The sequence below is a fragment of the Palaemon carinicauda genome, chromosome 41 (assembly GCF_036898095.1).
Source record: "Palaemon carinicauda isolate YSFRI2023 chromosome 41, ASM3689809v2, whole genome shotgun sequence".
NCBI lineage: Eukaryota > Metazoa > Arthropoda > Malacostraca > Decapoda > Palaemonidae > Palaemon > Palaemon carinicauda.
In genome coordinates this window covers 19078171-19099319 of record NC_090765.1, presented here as the reverse complement: position 1 = coordinate 19099319, position 21149 = coordinate 19078171, and the positions used below count along the sequence as shown (strand labels likewise).

Below are 21149 nucleotides of genomic sequence, written 5' to 3'. Positions count from 1 at the left end.
CCTAGGTTACATCGCCCTGTAATACACTACAATGAAACCCTTTACATTATGTTGTAGGTTTTGTGTATGTAAATGTTGCAAGATTCCATAAATATTTCTTATGGTTAGAGGTGCACATACCCATTAATGTTAAGATCTTTTAACTTTACAAATCGAGTTTGATATAATTTTCACTTTCATAAAATGCTTTAAGCCCTGTCCACACGATTGAGCATGCCTGATGGGCAAACAGTGATACCAGGCCACAATGGTTAGGGAAGATGAGGGTTGTTGATGTCAGAAGTGGGAAATCTAAAGGCAGGGATCTAACACTGTATGATGCCAGATCCCTGTCTGATTTTCCTGCTTCTGATGTCATTAACCCTCATTCTTACTATTGTCTGGTATCACTTTGCCTGTCGGGCATGTTCGATCGTGTGGACAGGGCTTAATAAAGGCCAAAGGTCTACATCCCCTGATTCATCAATAAAGGGTATCAAAACCTTTTTGTACATTAAAAATGTTAAATTTGGACCTAAATGGAGAGGGAAGATATTTTGGGTAGAAATATTGACTATGTAAAGCAACTTTGGAGGCAACTTGTGTTGCTAATGAATTTTGATAGTATTTTATAGTGGTCCAGAGACTTATGGACATAACTGTTATAATGTAACATGAGGAATAAAGTAATTTGGGAGTTGGAATCTAACCCCGTAACCGAAATCTGACTTAAATCTACAATGTTGTTAATGAGCTCTTAAACTAAAATTTAGCTGAACAAATCTCTGCAGTGAATCCCTAATGTTAAAAGTAGCACAATTTATTTTTAGTGTTCATTAAAGGTGAGGGAAGTTTCTTCAGTTGTACAGTTTATGCTTTAGCAAAATTTGAAGTCTCTTCTTAGAAGAGATGGGAAGAACTTTCAAGATTTTTATTGTAAACTTTAAGGTCGGGGGTGAGTGGGTGGTTGTGGCACAGCTAGTATCAGTGCAACTTTTGGGCCTGGAAAAAAGTTTTAACTAATAGAAAATTTTTGTAATTAACTATTAATTTGGTACCTTGATAGGTTTATAAAGCTTATTTTTTTCCATCTTGTACTATATGGCGGGAGTAGGCTAATTCACAGATAACAATTCAGACCTGCTTAATTATCAGCTGCATAATTTGAAAACTAATTTTCCAGGAATAAGATGGAGAACTTGGAAATGTCCATTAAATTCCTCTGCAAACATAGTACTTTGGCTTTGTGAAGCTGTATTGCGATTTTGAATAGATTGGGTGCTTTATTTTGCATATTTTTATCTTTTTGATATATGAATTACTTGCATTACTAGTCTGTAACTATCTTAAAAACTAGATTTTTTTTCAGTACAGTATATATTAAGAATAACTAAAACTCTACTTTCAAATGCGTGAACATCAGTGTTTGTAGACCAGCTGTTCAGACCTATTGCGGCTAGTCATTCTCCAGTCTAGCCGATTACTGATCACCAGCGCGTTGATGGCAATAGTCAGCTTGCTAATAGCTCTCCTATCTCTTGCCCTCTTGCCGATCGCCAGCTGGTCAATGGACCCGGTTCGTGTGCACTGTTGAGGTCTCATTTGAGCCTCTCGTGAGGATGCTTGCCCTTTCGACTGTTCGCCAACCAGCTGTTCGACCTACTGCAGTTCGTTTTTCAGTTAACTTCAGTCTAACTGATCGTTAGCTTGCCGATTGCCAATCTCTAACTCGCCAACCACCGTGTACTTGCTCGCTGATTGCAGATTCCTAGCTAGTTCTTCACTGATATCCTATAGTCAGCCTGCTGATCATGATCTCAGATCACCAATCGCAGATCGCTCAATTACAGATTGATAGCTCTTCTTCCTCCGATCATCTACCTCCAGTCTCGCATATCGTAGATCCCAATCTCACAAATAGCCAGTAGCCAGCTTGCTGATCGCCGATCCCCGATAGTCACTTATTGCTACCTCGGTAATTGCTAGTTAGCCAATCTCTAGTTTGCCGTTCACCAATCATAAGCTCAACACTCCAATCGCCGAACATTGCTCTAGCCATCCATTTGTTGTTCCCCAGCACTCTTGAGCATCCTCTCGGAACTCTGGGTGCTGAACACCAAGTATAGTCTCTTTTTTTTTTTTTTTATTTTTTTTTTTTTTTTTTTTTTTTTTTTTTTTTTTATATTTGCACCCACTCACAGGGGTGCCCTTATAGCTCGGAAAGGTTCTTGATACCTGATTGGTCGGAAGTATTTTTGTCCGAACACCTTCATTGTTCTCTAATAATTACCAAGTAATGTGAATCGAAACCTATTTATTAACCTATATTTCTCCATCTGATATGTTTTGTCAATTAACAATGTGAAAGAATAAATATATTATAAAGAATAGTCTTGGTAAGTCTAAATTTAATAACACAATCCACCGAAGTCAACGACAGCAGCTTGTTTTCGGATGCAAGCTTTATTTTGTAATTTTTCACATATTTTAATGGAAATTGGGATAAATTACACTCGGCACAAGTTAAAAATCATGTTATAAACTTTCTTTGAATACCAGAATTTACCCAAAACATGAAATTAATAAAACCCAATATTTATGAAAACTTATGGGAGGTAAAAGAACAGCCTGTAGCGGCCTGGCGGGAAAACGATCCCTTCTGACTTGTAGACGCAGTTTTTTTTTTTACTTTCGTAATATAGTTCGGCCTATTCCTTTCAGTTTAAATAGTCTTGCTTTCTCTCTTCTTATTATTTTGCTTATTTTCCCACATTCCTGTTCCTCACATTATCAATTTTCCCCGATATCCCTTCTTTCATATAGGCCTATGTGATTCCTGATGTTTTGTACCTTACGTCAGTAAGCATGTAAATAATAACATAAATTTCATGCTGTGTAGAAAGTATAACCTATTCTGTAAACCTGAAATTAAGCATAGTATTTTTTCTTTATTCCCGCCTTTACACTATTTTAATGAGACTAGCACGCGCTTCCCTTCAAGCCATCACTTTCGACAGAGGATAAGAAATAAGGAATCATAGTGCGGATATCCCATTTATGAAAAGTGATATCGGGAAAATAGATAGATATTAGGCAAGGAACAATAATGTGAGAAAATGATAAGCAAAATAATACGAAGAGAGACAAGGCAAGACTATTTAAACTGAGAGGAATAGGCCGAACTATATTACGAAAGAAAAAACAAACTGCGTCTAAAAGTCAGAAGGGATAGTTTTTCCGCCAGGCCGGTACAAGCTGTACTTTTACCTCCCCATAAGATTTCACAAATATCGGGTTTTATTAATTCCATGATTTTGGTAAAATCTGTTATTCAAAGAAAGTTTATAATAACATGTTTAACTTATGCTGAGTGTAATTTATCCTAATTTGCGTTAAAATATGTGAAAAATTTCAAAATTACAAAGCGTGCATCCGAAAAAAAGCTGCTGTCGTTGACTTCGGCGGATTGTGTTATTATATTTAAGACTTGCCAAGACTATTCTTTATAATATATTTATTCTTATACATTTTTTATTGACAAAACATATCTGATGGAGAAATATAGGTTAATAAGTTTCTATTCACATTACTTGGTAATTATTCTAGAACAATGAAGGTGTTCGGACAAAAATACTTCCGACCAATCAGCTATCAGGTATCTTTCAGAGCTAAAAGGGCACCCTTGTGAGTGGGTGCAAATATGCACTGCTATAAAAAATACTAATAGTCAATCGTCGAACCTTACTTCTGTTCCTCAGCTTATCCGATCATCCGCCAGCTCAAGTGGCCAACTTACCTTGCCAGCTCGACGGTGGTCAACCGACCTTGCCTTTCTGATTGTCTTGTGCATTTGCCAGTTGTCTGTCCAGCTCACCGGTCTCAAATAGGCATCTCGCTGATCACCTTTCGCCTGTGACCCTCTTGGTTTTGTCGTTCGCCAGCCTTACGGCCCCCCTCAGACCAGTTCTCCTCGCCATCTGTTCATCAACTAACTCCATTTCATGATTCTCTCTCTCGTCCTTCAATGACTCCTTGGCACATGACAATCTGACATTCAACAATGATTATTGCTCGCAGACTTATCTTGCAGGTTGCCATTCACCTTTGGCTCTTCGATCGCAAATTTGCTAATGGTCGATCAACGGTAGATCGCCGCTCGCCAACTGACCAGGCAGCCTTCGGCTGTTCGTCAGTCAAGATTTACCTATCAGACAATTCTCTTGCTGTTCACAATCACACTGGTCAAATAAAAGATCTACAGGCTATCAGTAGTCCCCGTCAGCAGCTTGTCGACAGGTGATTACTTACGAGCGCGCTCAAACTGCAGAGCAGAAACGATAACGGGCCTTGGACATCTACATTGTTTGACAGAACGATGCATAAGGAACAGCATCTGTGTCAGGGCACAAGTAAAGGTTAAGCATTGCCTTACCCACTAAATCGCTTAAGGTTGAATTCTCTCCCAGGGAAGAGTCCTTACGCAGGGTATCGCGTGCCTTCCTCTTAATTCTCTCTCCTCAGGTTATGACCTTAGCGTCAACAAGCTCTTATGCGAAAGGATTGGCAAAGGAGCTGGCCATTACGGCTGAAGTCCACACCATATTGGAGAAGGTTGGTCAAGCAGTAAGACGACTGGTCTTCACATGCACGCTGGACCTAAGGAAGCATTCTTTCAGATACTAAACCATACATCTCCAATGAAGTATTGGAGTATGTCTAGATAACAGGAAATACCAGTTCAGGGCAATTTGCTTACTTTCACAGCGCACAAATCTTCACCAGTGTGTTTGCCTTGGCATCATCCTGGGCCTACAGGATCGGAATCTCTCACTCCATTATCTGGACGACTGGCTGATCCTAGCAGTCTCGGTGGCAACCCTTCTTCAGCACTAAGGTAAAACTCTTCAAGTTTTGCAAAGATCTGGTGATAATGGTAAACCTGAGTCTTCCCAGCTTCCCACTCTTGACTGGTGTACCTAGGAATGATTTTAAACTAGTCTCCACAACCTTCCTATCAGAAGATAGGGTAAAGAGGCTGAGAAAGGGTAAAGACTTTTTCTAAAGACTTCACTTCAGTCCAGAAGTCTCTCTCTCCTTGGACACTATCGTCCCTGGCTTGCCTAGTCCCCCCCCCCTAACTAGCGGGAGGGGTGGTAAACACTTGCTCAATTTTAATGCCTTGTCCGTTCAGCTTCGCTGATAGTAATACCCCTATGTATAGCTTAGATTTTTATAGTTAGGAAAAATAACTTTTCTCTGAATTTATATTTATCCCATATGTGTTAAAGTACCAACATTAAAGTCTGTAGCAGTGTAATTTTCCCCAAAAAGCGTATTAAATGTTGAAATACTCTATGCTTGCGTAAGTTTTACCCCACAACAGTGATAACATGTTGGCCTTATGGTAGTTTTTTTAACCTTAGTTTCTCTATATACGGCTTTGATATTTTGTTTCAGTTCAATAATATGGCTGTTACCAAAATTTTTTATAGACAAACAACTGGAGGACATTATGCATGTCTGGTATGTCAGAAGAAAGGTCTTTATTGCCAAATTGATTTGGAAGTGAAGGTTATTTTGCGATGGCTCTAATACTAACAAATATAGAGCTACCCTCCGAGTCTAATGTGGACAGTGACTAGTTCAATGTAAGAGTAGTGCATGCAAGGGACTTGCATTAACACCTTGCAAGCCATATGGTGTCCAGCATGTAGGCCAACCACACCACCTTAACACCAGTGATCCCAAACTCAGACTCCTCCCTGCCTTCTCCCTCTGCTACCCAGGCTGGCTGTGAAAGCTCTTGCTGGGGAAAGACAGTCTGCATGGTACAGCATTTCAACGACCCTTGAAACCAGTCTCTGCTGCCGCCCATGATTCTCCTGCCGTCAATCTTGCACTTTATTTTTTATCAAATTTTATTGGACTCTGTACATAAGCCTAATAACATATGGTCATTCTATGTTCTTAGACAGTCCTCAGAAAATTTTAATAATTTTGTACAATCAGGTTTTTCTCTTATAACCCCCCTCCCCCTTATTTTTGACTCCCATGCAGTGTTTCTGTCAGGAGGCTGCTTTCCATACCAGAGGCTCCTTTGACCTGGTATGGTTGAATCATCGCTACAGACTTCAGCTTTAATATTTTTTTTCATAAATTTTTAGTGAGCAAATGTAGTATTTTTTTATTTTTTTTTTTTTTTGTTACCCCTAACTGATACAATTTGCTGTGGTAATGAGTACCAGGAGAAATAAAAGTAAAGACTGTATTTTCTGCCGATGGTATAAAATTTTATTAGATTTTAAAATTTAGTAAAATTTACCCAAAAGGTGTTCCCGTAGGTATCAACGACTATGTTAGAGGATTAATTCTCCTCTACAACATACTGGTGACCTTGGGTATGCGACCATAATGACAGTGAATTTTTGAACTGGATAATTAAGCTCCCTAACTAACTTTTTATGAACTGTAAAGTTTTAAACAAGAAACAAATGTGTAGTATACTTTTCATTTTTAGTTTATGACAAGCTTCCAAACCTTCATAAGCTCCTGCTCACTGTCATATTTCAGACTGGAAACATGGATAGATATTTAAGCTCTCTTCTTATACTGCTTATAGTAGGCCTAAACCTCGCCAAGTCAAGGGGAATACCGGTGAACTCTGGTGAGTACGAAGAGTTGGAACTTGTTACCATAGTGCTCTTTGGTTGCAATTTCATTGACATCTTTAAACTTTTAAAAAAATACATTGAACAAGTGTTAATTTGAGTTTTTTTAGTTTTAACGTTTTTAAACCTATTGTGCAGTAGTAAGAGAAGCTAAAAAACTAGACTTGACCAAATTAAGTCTACTTTGCTTTAATTACCACTTATTCTCTTGTACTGTTTTTCTTTCAGATCTCAAAATACTACCAGTCTATAGAGAGTGCTGTTATGGAGGCCAAAATTATCACCACCAGGAAGTTATACTAACTTTACCGAAGGTCTGCTTACGCCTTGTTTGTAATTATGGAAAGGTTGAAGTTGAATATGCTGGAGAGCCAGGCGACATTAACTGTGAGTCACTGTTTAGTTCAATTTAGATTTAGCTTCAAATTAGATAGCTTTGTTTCTAGATTTTATGTATGTTTTCAGTCTCAGGCTAGTATACTTTTAACACATTTGTCTTGCATTGGCATAGCAGCAGAGAAATCACAGCCTGGGATGGCGACTTAAAGCTATTTACTAGGGAGGTTAGGCCTACTCATGTGGTTAGGCACCATAGTGGGAGTGAGTTTGTCTGGCTGATTATCTGGTAAGCATCTATCTAGGTGATATTTGAACAGAAACAAGACTCCTTTAAACCTATAAAGGCATGAAAATCAAATGACAGGCTCATACAATTTAATTACAGCATCTGGCGTGACACTTATATCTTTTTTCCATATCTACACTATCTATTTGCACATTAAAATTTTGCAAGTTTACCACCACTTGTTCCTAGTTGGATATTGTACCATGAAAAATTGGAATGCCACAAATCTTATTTTTGATCAGTTTTTAGTCTGTTGTCATTACTACAACAATGATTATTTTATAGGTTGTGAATTTGATGGAGTGCTTTATACCGAGAATTCTGAATTGCCTCTCCAGTGCTTCACTTTCGAATGTAGGAAAGGTTATTGGTACACTAATGGTACAATCCATGAATGCTGTAAGTAATCTGAGTTTTGTTGTAATGTTGTGCATACATGAAACTTAAATCTATAAGTTGCAATTTCACAAGATTTTCCTCTTCAGGCAAGCACTGTGCTTTATACAACGATCCCCACATAAGGACATTTGACGAGTATAGGTACGATTGGCATGGGACTTGCAATTATTCTGTTGCTCAGCCAGGCTTCAGTCATACTCCAGAATTTGGAATATTCAGCGACTTTTCGTCCTGTAATGGTCCTGCATCTTGTCTGAGCAGAACTACATTCAAGGATAACCCTAATACTGCTATTGTGCTGGACCATGGCATGACTTCTAGTGTGAGTAGATACTTTTAATATTATCTATACCTGAAACTGACCAAATATTTTATTGTTAATTTAGTTTCCCTAGTAAACTTAATTTTTTTATTGATGTTGCAGTATATAGTGAATGGAGAGTTGCAGACTGTGACTTCAATAGGCGTTAAGCAAGTGACTAGTTCATCGGGGATCCACCCAGTCCTAGTGTGGAAATCTGAGCAGTGTTTGCTTATGGCCGGTTCATCACATTTATCAGTGAGTAAAATTGTCTTGATGCCACAGCAGGGTTTGGTAGAGGGAGGATACTGTAGGATGAGGAATAACCCTTTAGGATTTAGAATTTTCAACTTTGTATTGTGATAATTAACTTATTAATAATTATAACTTTAAATGGTTGTAGGTATGAGGCACACACTTTGAAGAAAATGACTTTAATATGTATTTGCTAATTTATGAGCTCTGTATCACTGATTATGAGACTAGTTTTTTCTGTTAATGAGGGTTATGATGACACTAATGTTTGCAGATTGGGCTCATTTCTAGAATCTGGAGATAGTATTTAAAGTTCTTTCAAATGAATGCCTCTGATTATTTTTGGAGGCTGTAGAAATGCAATGGAGTTTGGAAAGATTAAACAGGGCCTTGTATGTCTATACCTTGTAATATTTAATGTGTTCTATTTTGCCATGCTCAAAGCTAATTTTTTTTTTTTTCAGATTTTACTTTGTCCAAACCGAATGGATATCTGGGCTTATCCAAGTCACATGGATAACTTGAATGGACTGTGTGGTCATTTTAACTCCTACCAAGGTGACGATTTTACCACCAGGAATAATGTTATTGAACCTTTGACATATTTTCCTATGGCATTCCCCTCTTCATGGATGGTAGGTTTTCTTAGTTTCTTGAAGACTCTAGTTAATAATGTGTAAAATTCTGCTTTTTCTACCTAACTGCGTTTTTCCGTTTCGTACAAAAGAATCCTGTAAAACAGGGAAGGTCTCCAGTTAAGCTGGAATGACTGTTGGAATAGCTAAGGAGATGGTCACAGGTAGTTAGCACTTAGGAGTATCTCTGATTGGTCTCCTGTCATAACTTTAGTTTTGGATGCTAAAAGTACTGTATTGACTTTAATATTTTCTTTTTTCTGAGTTTTAAGGTTTTTTATGAAACTTATTAAAGAAATGTGAATTCAAATGTAGATGAATGGTAACTGTTCATGCAAAACTGGCGTTAAGCAAACTGTCTTTATTTTCTGTAGGGAGCAAGATTTTGTAATAATCCCAGTCTTGCAATGTAGATTATGGAATCATCTAAGGGTAAACATAATCTTTGACTAGGAAGGAAGGGAAACTCTCCTTTATGTTCTTGGAAACTTAAAACATCAGACTTAAAAGCGATTTTCTTGCTTTGAATTTGCTAGTTGCTGAAGCTTTTGGGTATAGACCCCTGGCTGGACACAGCTAGGTCTCTGAAGAAAATACCTTAGGAGCAGAATTTACTGTGATGTACTTTCCGGAGATTTTTGGGGTTGGTAACTAGTTTGGTTCTCTTACTGATTGGTCCATGATAGTATAATTTAGATTTAATATGCTAGGTTTACCTGTGCAGATTGGTGAAAAGTTAACCTAAGTAAGGCTTGGCCTTTTATAGTCTTGAAGGTAAGCTTACTTCACCTACTGTCCCCAGTATCAGCAATTCCAGTAGTGTCCATTTTGAAACATGGGCAAAGCCAGGGACCCATTGGAGAATAACTGTGTGGTTTATCCCCTTTGGAGAACAGTCTTCTATGGTTGCACAAACCCAAGAATGATCTACCTCCAGTGTCTGAGGTGAAGTTAGGAAAAAGACCGGCAGGTTTTCCTGCTCCCTATAGTCATCAAAAGTTAGTCCAGGAAAGGCAGTTGTAAGCAGTCTCACAGGACTTGGAGACACACTCTTTTTTGAAGAATTAAACTTCGTGGCTGGCTTTAAAACTCCAATAACTAATCGGGCAAAGGATTTACAGGTCTGTGCAGGACAGTGGTTTTTCATTGGCCAGATGTTGATCTCTTATAGGTATACTGACTTTAAAAAAAAAATCCCTCTAGAAGAAATCTTTGTACTCTACCTGTAACTGTGGGCTTGCGACCGGTGACACGGCCCAGTGCTTCTGAGAATAGGCTTGTCTTACTTTCACGATCATCGGAGGTTAAGTTTTTGTACCTCTCCTCAATGGTTTGATTTGTGCCACCTTTCTCACTGACAACCAGCCCTATTTGCCATTGGCCCAAAGTTTTAAAATAAATTATCTTCAAATCATGCTTTTATTCATGGGATATCTCCTAAGCAGCATGACTCTCTCTTAATGTGCCTTATCCCTTGGGAGGGACAAGGGCGTTAAATTGCTTTGGCCACATGGTATGAGACCTTGGCTTGGCCACAAGGTGCGAGACCTTGGGTTGGTACCAGCACAAGTTAAGAACACTGTCTCTTAGTGAGGTTTTGCACTTGTAGAATGCAACTAATTGGTATGATGACAATTTCAGGTAGAACTTTTTACTGATCATTACATTGATACCTCTAAGTGTCATGACCACCAGAACTACATTGAATTTTGCGAGTTAAGCCCTGGATGGAGTTTAATAATCTGTGAACCAAAAAGCATTGTCTTCCCCCCACCCACATAAAGGGGCTATAAATCAAAGCCATCCCTTTGCTAACAAAGCATTGTTGGTAGTAACACTTTTTTTTTTTTTATCTGAGGGTTCTGAGGAGCCAATTGAAGAAAACTATATTTGCACTTGCAGAACAAGCAAAATTATCTCTGGCTCTAGTTGGAAATCGGAGCATAAACCTCAAACATATCAGTTTATGAAATACTAGCTTGAACTATCACTGTTTGATATTGGTCATATTTGGCCTTCTAATGAATCTCTTGCACAGGATAGAAATGGAGCAGAAGTCGGTAATCTTCACAGCCTTTAATTCTTCCCGCAAGTTCATAGTGTGTGCTAAAGTACTCTAGCCAGAAGAGCTCTCATTCATGAAAGATAGAATGACTGACTCCTTGCTTCTTTCCCTTCCCTCCCTTGGGAATGAAGTGGTCACAAGCTGCAAACTGTATCTGACATTGATGATGGGAAGATCAAATTCTGAATCTTATTAGTGTAAATATTTTTTCCCATCATTTATTAATAAAAGGAAGGATGGTTCCCATATCAAGGGGATTATATTAGAACTATTGCAAACAGACTACTATGCACCAGGTATTATAGACTGAATCTCTCCCTTGTGGTATAATATTCCTAAGTTTAGTACAAAGCATATAACTAAAGTATTAGCCAGGCCTTATCGGTGTACTCTCTTGAGGAGGTTGCTGGAGTCTTCTCCGTTTTATGTTTAGTGCTAAGTGGACTGGTATATTCTAGGTAAGAAAAAATCCAGCTTGTTTGGGGTTTGACGAATTCCTCCTACCAATAAGTCTCTATTTTTAAAGAACTAAAGATTTAGACATTTAGGAACATATTTTTATTTTTCATAGCAATAGAAACTTTATATACTGTATTACTGGTCATACTTTCCACCTGTCTTAATAAGTCAAGCCGTGGAATCATGACAGGAGTGGTTGGGGCAAGCCGTGGAATCTTGACAGGAGTAGTGGGGCTACTCTCCCGTGCTCCCCAAGTTTCTTAAATTCTGACCTTTGTTTATGATTCAGTTCTGCTGAAGTCATTCCATATTTAAAGATTGGTTTGTACTGCTAGGAAAATGTCTTATAAGTTTCTATTTGCAGACTAGTGATCAAGGAGACCCAGGCTGCACAGATCCTTGTCCATTGTGTTTCAGAAGTGAAACGGTAAGAAAGTAAACTTTCAGTTGGCTAGTGAATGACCACCTGGTAATAGGAATTTCAATTTTAGGGGGAAAAACAAATGGTAGTAAAATATTATAATAAATGCAATATCCAGAATAAAAGTACTTATTTTATTATGAATGAGGTGGTTCAAATTTATAGGCAGACTTTATTTTACTCCAGTAATGACTCTAACCATTTTAGGAGGATCCATGTAAGGCTGATGAAAATGATAGGAGAAAATATTTTGAAAGATGTAGGACGGCTTTACGGGACGTGATTGGAGGCAATGATGCTGTTGCTCAAATGCATCTTGGTAAGTACTGGAGTAGATTTCTTAATTTTTATTACTAAATTGTGTAGGAGGCATTTCAAGATTTTGTTTGAGGAAATTATACCAAAGATATGTAGCCTAACAAACTTTTGTTACCAGTGTATCAAATAATTTTTAGCATGTTGAAACTCTTCAGATGCTTGTGCGTTTGATGTTTGTGTAATGATCCAAGATGGTGCAGCTGACAGGGCTGTACAAGAATGGCTTAGACAGCTGGTGAAGGTTGTGGAAGTAACTCATTTAATCTTTAAAGGCAGTATATGTAAGTATTATAGAAGTATGGAAGTGTTTTTTTTTTTTTTTGACTTCTCAATCTGAATTGCCTTGCTTTAGTGCCAAACCATAGAATTGAGAATTATTGAGCGTATTTTTTTTCCTTTTTTTTTTTTTTTCATTTTTTATTTAACTATGACTTATTGTTTTAAACAGGGGATCCATGTTTGAAAGCATGCACAAAGATCTATGATCCAGTTTGTGGCACAGATGGTAAAACTTACAGTAATCAGTGTCTTCTTGAAGTTGCTATTTGTCAAGATCATATGCTCAGCTTGAAGCATAAAGGAGAATGTGGTAAGGCTGTTGAACTCAATTTTGTTAGTAAAGGCTTTGATGCACTAAATTTAGAAAAATTTTGTACAAAATATTGCTAGAATTTTAGTATTTCTTTGGCCATTTGAGAACATTGAAACTTTATCGAAGGGCCAGTAAGGATTTCATGAAAGTTAGTTAGCATAGTATTTAGAAACTGTTTAAGGGTGCCAGAGTTGTATTGTACAGTATCTAGATTTTTGAGAAAATATAGCATTACTGGTTGTGAAGCTTAACTGGTACTTAAAATTATACTACTAGTAGTCTAAAAGAGTAGTTTTTTTTCTCTCCTGAACTAGTGCTAGAGATAAGTGTGCACTTTTTAAGTTTCCTTCGTTGAATATCAAAAGGCAATAGGATGCAACAAGAATGATTACAGCCGGGATGTTAAAAACAAACTCTTAGGAGAATTGTATAGCAACTTTAGTATTTAGGGCTATTGGTGAATTTCTATTTGTAATTTACAGATTGTGGTTAGTTTATATTAGCACTTGAAATTGTTGAAAGCATATCAATTGGAGGGTTCTTAGAAGTTTTTTGACTTCATTGGAATTATAATGGCTGAACTTTTATTTTGGTTAAAGCTACTTGCCTAACGACCATAATTTAGAATAAAATGCCTACTTTTTATATAGCTATATGACATCTTAGCACCTGCGTTGTTGGTTTAATAAATTTAGGCCAATGAAGCTACTAGAGATACCAAAGTTTTTAGATGGAAGAGTAGAAGGAATAGCAAGAACTTTAACTAGTATAAAGTACTGCATAACTCCTATGTAATCACACTGTGGTACAAGAGTTAGCCTAACCTGTTGGGTTTAGAGGTTGCAGTTAAATCTTATGGCTATATAAAGTTCAAATATGAAGCCAGATCTAGATTATGAACTGTACCTGCAGTTTGATAATCGTTTTTCAAAACTAGAGTACAGGGTAAATGTCACTTAAATTGAATTCTTAATATTTTATTTGCACAGCACCTTTCAAACTAAAGTTACAATTCTTGGAATATTTTAAACTAGTTACCATGCAAAAACTTTTTTAGAATGTTTTCAAGAATTTTGATTATTTAAGATATCCTCTTTTTAATAGAAGAGTTGTGCATGAAGGAGTGTCCTGAAATCTATGATCCAGTCTGTGGAACAGATGGGAGGACATATAGCAACCAGTGTGCCTTAGGTGTAGCAACTTGTATGAATCCATGTATTGGCTTTAAACACAATGGAGAATGTAGTAAGTACCTTTACTTGTTAATGTGAAAATGGGTTCTAGTGTTGTATCCCCCTAACCAATGAACAAAATATTAAAGAAATTAATTAGCTGCACATTTCATATGCACAACTGTTTAAAGAACTTGTTTTACAAAACTATTTACTCCTTTAGATCCAGGGTGTCCTATTGAAATCTGTACATTAGAATATCGGCCAATTTGTGGTTCAGATGGGACAACATATGGAAATGAATGCAACTTTAATGCTGCTAAATGTGACAATCCTTGTTTGGAGAAAAGGCATGATGGAGAATGTTGTAAGTTATCCTTTCTTTTCTTTAATAGGTAGTTGACAATTTGGGAAATATTCTTTTATTAACTTAAAATGATTTTTTCTTTGCAGTAGGCTATTCATATGTAACAATCTGCATTTAATACCAACTACTTGACAAATTATTTAAATTGTTAAATAGGGGGCGAGTGTAGTATTAGGATTAAAATGGGAAGAAAAACTTTGAATTACGCTAAAAATTTACGAAATTATAGAATAGTATTGGTAACACAACTGAATCCTTCAACATTTAGTATCCTTAGTAAGTGGAAGATCAAGCTCTGGTGGTGGAAGATCAAGCTCTGGTGGAAGTCCTGACCTGGATGGAAATTTCGATCTTAGCAAGGTCATGAATGCTGAGAATGCTGTCAATGCAGAAAATGCTGTTAATGCAGAGAATGCTATCCATGCAAAAAATGCCATGAATGCAGAGAATGCAGATAATGCAGCTCACGCAAAGAAAGCTGGTAACGCTGAAAATGCTGTCTATGCTGAAAATGCCGTAAATGCAATAAATGCTGTTTTTGCCTTAAATCTGGTAAGTCCAGAAGTTGCTGCTAAGAATAGTGATGACTACCTCCAGAGATTTACTCCTACAACACCTGAAACCAGAACTTCAGCTGCTCCTGAAAGATTTGAACCGCCTTTTATTGGAAGGCATACTAAACTTCCTGGTAAGTAACACCGTAGGTTCCAGTTTTTTGTAGCTTTTTAAAATTCATAGAAAAAAGTAATCACTATGTACATTGCCTTAAAACCTGAAGTAAAATTGATAGAAACGCTCAACATAAAAGAATACTTGTGCATAAATTTTCTTCCAGCTAAAGTTTGTGAATGCATGAAGAAAATGAAGATGAGATTGAAGGATGCCATCCAAGACTTTTCCTTTTTGCAAGGAGTCATGATCGAAGTCTATGGAAAAGCTGCTGTAGCTTCAGAGAAAATGGTCGGACTCCCACAGTTCTTTGGAAGCCAGAGAGCAACCGAGAAGGTGCCTTTACCCTGGGCTTTCTGGTCTAAATTAGAAGAAATGCTGAATTCAGTAGGAAAGGCAAAGGGTGCTGCGAGTATGGCAGATGTAGTGGACGTAAACACTATGAAACTGGGAATGGAGACAAATTTGGATGAAGATTGCCCCATGAATGAAGTATTTAATGTCTTCAAACACTTGAATGAAGTCTTCAATGAAGTTTTGTTAGTTAGGGCAGATTTTGATAATAATGAAATGTCAATGAACTTAGTCAATCATGTCATGGAAAATATGCCTTTTTCAATAGAAAAGCTGGAGAGAGCAGAAACAGAGTTGAGAAAAAGTATGGAGGAGAATGATGTCCGTTGTCCGAACACCGGTTTATAAAAAAAAAAAAAATCGTAAATAAAATTTCCCTTACTTGCAATTAAATTATAGTCTGGTATTTGTGGTACGTTTCTTTTAAATACCTGGTAATTGTAGGCTTCATCACTTAATTGTATCTGCACTAAACATTTATCTTTATTTCTTTAATTACCTAATTCCAATATCTGGACTGGGAAGTTAAGCATGAACTTCGTTCATTGTCAATCTATACGAAACTTCATATTGAATAAGCTTTAAAGACAGGGGCAATAGATTGTACTGATGATACTGGGGAAAATTAGATTGTTCTATATCAAGTGTATGGGCCAGGTTGTGAGAAAGATGAAGAGGAGCAGAGAGTTCTGGAATGAATTAACTGTGTAGGACTTGGTAGAGGGAATTGTGTAGTCAAGGGTTTTGTTAAATGCTAGAGTGGGATCTGGAGAGGTAGTAGTCATTGGGAAGTATGGCGCACCAGGTGAAAAAGTGGTGAGAGATTGGTAGATGTGTGTTGAGCAAGAGATGGTTATAAGTTCTAGCTTTTTTCAAAAAGATAAAATAAAGTATACATGGGTAAGAGTGGTAAATGGAAGAGTAGTAGAAAGGGCATTAATGGATTGTGTTGATAATGAAAAGAATTTTTGGAAGATTGAAAGATGTGCACGTGTTTAGGGGTATGGGTAACTGTATGTATGATCATTTTTTGGTGGAAGGAAAATTAGTTTTAGCAAAAGTTGGGGAATAGAGTACAGTAGGTGGTTGTAAGAGACCTAGTGAGGGTTGAAGAGCTAACAAAACCGGGGGTAAAAATCTCATAAGTTGAAAATGGCATATGACGAAGTGAAAATAAGAAACTGGTAAATCGAAGAGTGAAGTTGGTAAAAGGAAAATTTTGTTTTGGAGTGAAGGTAGAAGTGGAAGAGAGTGTCACTTGATGAAAGCCTGCAGAGTAATAGTGTAGAAAAGTATGAAAGATGGAGACTGTTGAGTGTTTGTTAAAGAAGGCAACTGACCTGAGGTGGGGTCAGGGATTGGGTCATTCATGTGAAGAGAATTGGTAGTAGTTTGGAAAGAAGTGACTAGCGTAAGGAAGGCCAGTTCAAGAATTGAAGAGACCATGAAAAATGGATATGGAAGGTATTTTAAAAGAGGAGGCGGCAAGGAAAAGGTGGGCGGAATATTTTTCAAGTTTACTGAATGTTGAGGATAATAGGGAGGCAGATATAACTGATTTTGAGCAAAGCATAAAATGTGTTTTTGTGTGAGATAGCTGTCATCCTGATGGAAGGTTCCTTTAGGTAGCTTTCTAAGGGGTATTTGCTACAGTGATACTCCCAGAGAATTAACCATAGGTCTCCAGAATTCTAACTCCTGGCACAAGTATCCTTGATATATATTTAAGGATCTCATAATATCAGGAGACGTATTTTTTGATAAAGACATATAGCAATCTTCACCCCGAATAGATTTAACACTCTGAGGGGGAAGAGTGGCCAGTGAAAGGGGAGCAGTTATCAAGGTACCCGGTGGACCTCTGTACTACTACTACGGCCCATTATTCCTAATTTGCATTTAAGCAGGAATAGCCGCAGATTGAGTAGTCAAGTGTGGGGTAATGTAAGAAAGAAGGGTGGGTCCATCAGGACGACATGGCTATCTAACCCAAAAATACATTTTAACTTTGCTCAAAATACGTTTTTGGGCTCGGCCATGTCTTCCTGATGGAAGCTTACCAGAGAATTAACTTTTAAGTACTATATTATTATTGTTTGTTATTACTAGCCAAGCTACAACCCTAGTTGGAAAATAAATATGCTATAAGCCCAAGGGCTCCAATAGGGAAAAATAACCCAGTGAGGAAAGGAAATAAAGAAAAAGAGAATAAATTAACAATAAAAAATTCTAAACAGTAACAGCATCAAAACAGATATTGTATATAAACTATAAACTAGTCAGCCTGGTAAACATGAAAAAATTTATATATGTGGATTTACTATATCTTTGCCTTTACTTTGAACTAGACCCGTATGTATGACATTAGCTATTTGTCATATCCACAAAGCTTGAAACTAGCTTAGGCTTCCTTCCCCCTGCAGGGAAAATGTAGACTAAGGCCCCGTCCACACGAGCGATCTTTGCTCGGTAAACTTTGCCTCTTTGCGAGCTAAGCCTGTTGAACGCATTTAAGCTCTTGTCCAAACGACGTTGGTTGGGTAGTGAAAGACTGGCAGTGAGTGACTGACACAGGATCAAGTTGTGTGGGGCAGCATGGATCGCAGGACACGCAAAAAGAAAATTGCGCTGTCTATTGTTATAGCAATGTGTGCAAAGATAAAAGCAACAAAGCAGAAAAGGATGTGGTGTAGAGAGTAGTTACGAATAAGAGAGGACATTGGAAGTCACATGACAATATTGCGGGAACTGAAACATGGTCATGAGGCAGATTTCATCAACTATGAGAAATGACCCTAACACTTTTTATAAAATCTTATCGAAAGTGGAACCATATATAATGAAAGAAGATACCATAAGTGTGACAGCTTTATCCCTTTATTGGAAGACTAATTTCCGTCGGGGAAAACCCTTGCCAGGGAAAGCCTTGATACTTCGCTAAACATCAGGGAAGCCCTGTGCGAAGCTTTGCTCGCGGTTTCTCCATTTCTGACGTCACACAGAGCAAAGCTTACCAAGCAGTGCTCGCTCGTGTGGACGGGGCCTAAGACTATAAGGATTCAAAGTATGTATCTTCATAAGGATGCAAGGGAAACATCTAGAGATTACCTATTTGTACATCTGACATCGGTACCATGTTTTCTATTTAAGGAAATAGAAACTACTGTACTGTAATTTTTATACTGAGGGATAAAAGGAGGTGCAGATAAATTTTTTCTCTATTTTCATAAGCAAAATTAAAAATTAGTAGGAATCTAACCTTGCACATAAAAACATCAGGGTTAAATTTTACCTTACCTGTAAGGGAAGAATATACATTTATGAATTTTTTTTTTAAAAATGCCACTCAATGTGAAGCAAAACTTATCTAATTTCTCAGATGCTGGAGATGCTTCAATACTGTTAAAATGTTCACACGGCAATGGTGTTATTGGTTAGATTCTGTGCCTGTGTAGAACAGTTTAATAATTGCCGTAGTGATTTTCACTAAAAGGTAGTAACACTAGAATGTGTTAAAACCTATTCCACCGATACACTATTTAGTCCCAAAACAGTCCAGTTCATCGCAGCACTTGATGACGGGTTTTTTTATACTACCTGCTGCCACCACAAAGCGTTTAATCTTTTGCGCTTGCTTCGCATAATGTTTATAGAAAAGACTATGATTTCCAGCCTGTATATGAGCGGAGCCTCTCAAAGTCAATGTGTTGAAAGAAATTCAAAGGAGCTACTTTTTTTGTGACCTGCGGGTGGGATGTCAGGATCCGCTCTGCGAATAAAGTAGGAGAGTTTCGCTCTCAGTTGTCTGAGACAAGTAAATTCTAACCCCTGGGCTATAGCAAACAGAAATGACTGTTCGATCCTTTAGGGTGCACTCCTCATAGTTCAGATTGTAAGCATAGTGGAAGACTTTGTCCAATGACCATGATATGGGCTTCGGAAGGGTTGCTAGCTTGTCTAGCGCATTCTTTTGGTATCTTATTGAAGATCTAGCCTGAAAGGTCCACCTGAAATGCGTACAGAAGGGGTCTAGTCAAAGCCGACTTGCACGCAGTTATTGTGGTGGAAGCAACTTCCCCTCCAGCCGCCAGGGAGCCATTCTCCTTTTCAGATCTTTTGCAGGTGTGGCCAACCTTGGGGGTTTCAGGACCCCCTTTGAAGTAGGAGCTGCTGTGCCGCCTTAAGCATGGTGCCAGCAAAGGACCCTGCTCCTGAGCCATTGCCATCTTGTGCTCTGAAACTGTGCGAGGTTAGTCTTTCGCCCTCTCTTGGCCCTTCCACGTGCGGACGAGGTGATCGCTCGCGTTCACCTCTACAATGGTCGCCTGCAGACGACGAACCTGCTAGTCATCCAGGGACCTTGTTGGCCTGTAACCCTCAACCCTTTGTTTCTCCCCACAGGAACTCGAAGGTTACAGGTGTATATCTTCTGGGGACCAGCGTTCCTACCACCACCAGCGCTAAAGTACTAGCTTCTCCATTGCCTCGCCCTTCTGGACACACTTCCCCCGATAGCCGTTCACGACGATCAGAAGATCTGATGGATCTTAGGTTATCGCGATCCAACGCTTTTCTTCCAGGTGGTCATGCTCTAGAGCTAAGCACATATGAGACCTGGTTTCAAAGCTCTCATCAGATTAGTTCCTCTTCACGAGGAGTAGTCTTACGATTACGAGCACAGTCTAAAACTAGGTTCAGACACACTCCTTTTAGATCTATGCGATCTAAATCACAAGATCGTCGAACGGGGCCATGACATAGAGGCCTTATGGTAGACCTTCCCGGTCTCGGCAAGCACCTAACTCTTTTCACCCCTGAATTTCTAGGTCCTCTAGACCTTCAAATGTTTTTAAGTGGCCTTTTCCAGTCAAAGGTCAGAAAGGGACAGTCCTTCAGAGGAAAGAAGGGAGGATAGGGAGGTGGCAGAGGTGGGCACTCCCAGTAGGAATGGCATTCCTCCTCACCTACCACCTGTGGGAGGATGCCTACAGTGCCACTGGCAGAGGTGGCAGCTTCACAGGGCAGAACCTTGGACGATTGAAGTGATCGCCCTAGGGTAGTGTCCCGTTTATTCAATCTCTCCCTCTGACTCTTCCAGTGCATCCAAGGTTCTATGAGAAGGGATCCGCAAAGGAGCTGGCCCTCAGGGCCGAAGTCCAGACCATGCTGCATAAGGGTGCTCTCAAAGAGGTCGCGGTCGGGTCTCCAGGCTTCTACAGTCTAATTTTTCTGATGAAAAAGGCGACTGGAGGCTGGAGACCAGTCATCAATCTCTCCTGTCTGGACAAGTTTGTGCAACAGACTCGATTCAGATTGAAGACTGCAGACAGTCATCCAAGCGGTTCGTCTAAGGGACTTAATGTGCACACTGGATCTGAAGGAGGCATACTTCGATCCCAATCCATCCATCTTCAAGGAAGTATCAAAGATTCATGCACAAGGAAAAGACATGCCAGTTAAAGATTCTATGCTTCGATCTTGCGACACCTCCTCGGGTATTTACCAGTGTGTTTGCCCTAGCATCATCTTGGGGTCACAGGAATGGCACCAGTCTTCTTTGATATATGGGAGACTGGCTGACCCTAGCAGACCCGGAGACTACCCTTCTTCGTCATCAAGACATGCTTCTCGAGTTTTGTACGGACCTGAGGGTCCTGATAAATCAAGAGAAGTCATTGCTGCAACCTTCTCAAAGACTGGTATACCTCTGTATGATAATACACACTGTCCAAGAGAAAATCTTCCCATCAGACGAAAGAGTACACACTGAAGGAAGTGGCCGCACCCTTCCTCAGAAAAGTAGTTCTTCCAGCCTCTCATTGGTAGAGTCTGTTAGGCCATCTGACCTCTCTCATCGTCTTGTTCCAAAC

The 21149-nt window shown here is 38.7% G+C and overlaps 1 protein-coding gene across 1 annotated transcript in view; it reads left to right on the top strand.

Annotated features, from left to right (window-relative positions):
* Positions 1-15627, top strand: part of LOC137632355 (uncharacterized) — a 53184-nt gene extending 37557 nt beyond the window's left edge. The window contains exons 19-32 of the mRNA XM_068364291.1: positions 6550-6643; positions 6876-7034; positions 7558-7671; positions 7758-7993; positions 8096-8230; positions 8692-8862; positions 11751-11813; positions 12015-12126; positions 12281-12406; positions 12574-12714; positions 13822-13962; positions 14113-14256; positions 14525-14944; positions 15092-15627. Coding sequence (XP_068220392.1) covers positions 6550-6643; positions 6876-7034; positions 7558-7671; positions 7758-7993; positions 8096-8230; positions 8692-8862; positions 11751-11813; positions 12015-12126; positions 12281-12406; positions 12574-12714; positions 13822-13962; positions 14113-14256; positions 14525-14944; positions 15092-15627 — 2592 coding nt within the window. The remainder of the gene's footprint in view (positions 1-6549; positions 6644-6875; positions 7035-7557; positions 7672-7757; positions 7994-8095; positions 8231-8691; positions 8863-11750; positions 11814-12014; positions 12127-12280; positions 12407-12573; positions 12715-13821; positions 13963-14112; positions 14257-14524; positions 14945-15091) is intronic.
* Positions 15628-21149: the final 5522 nt, after the last annotated feature.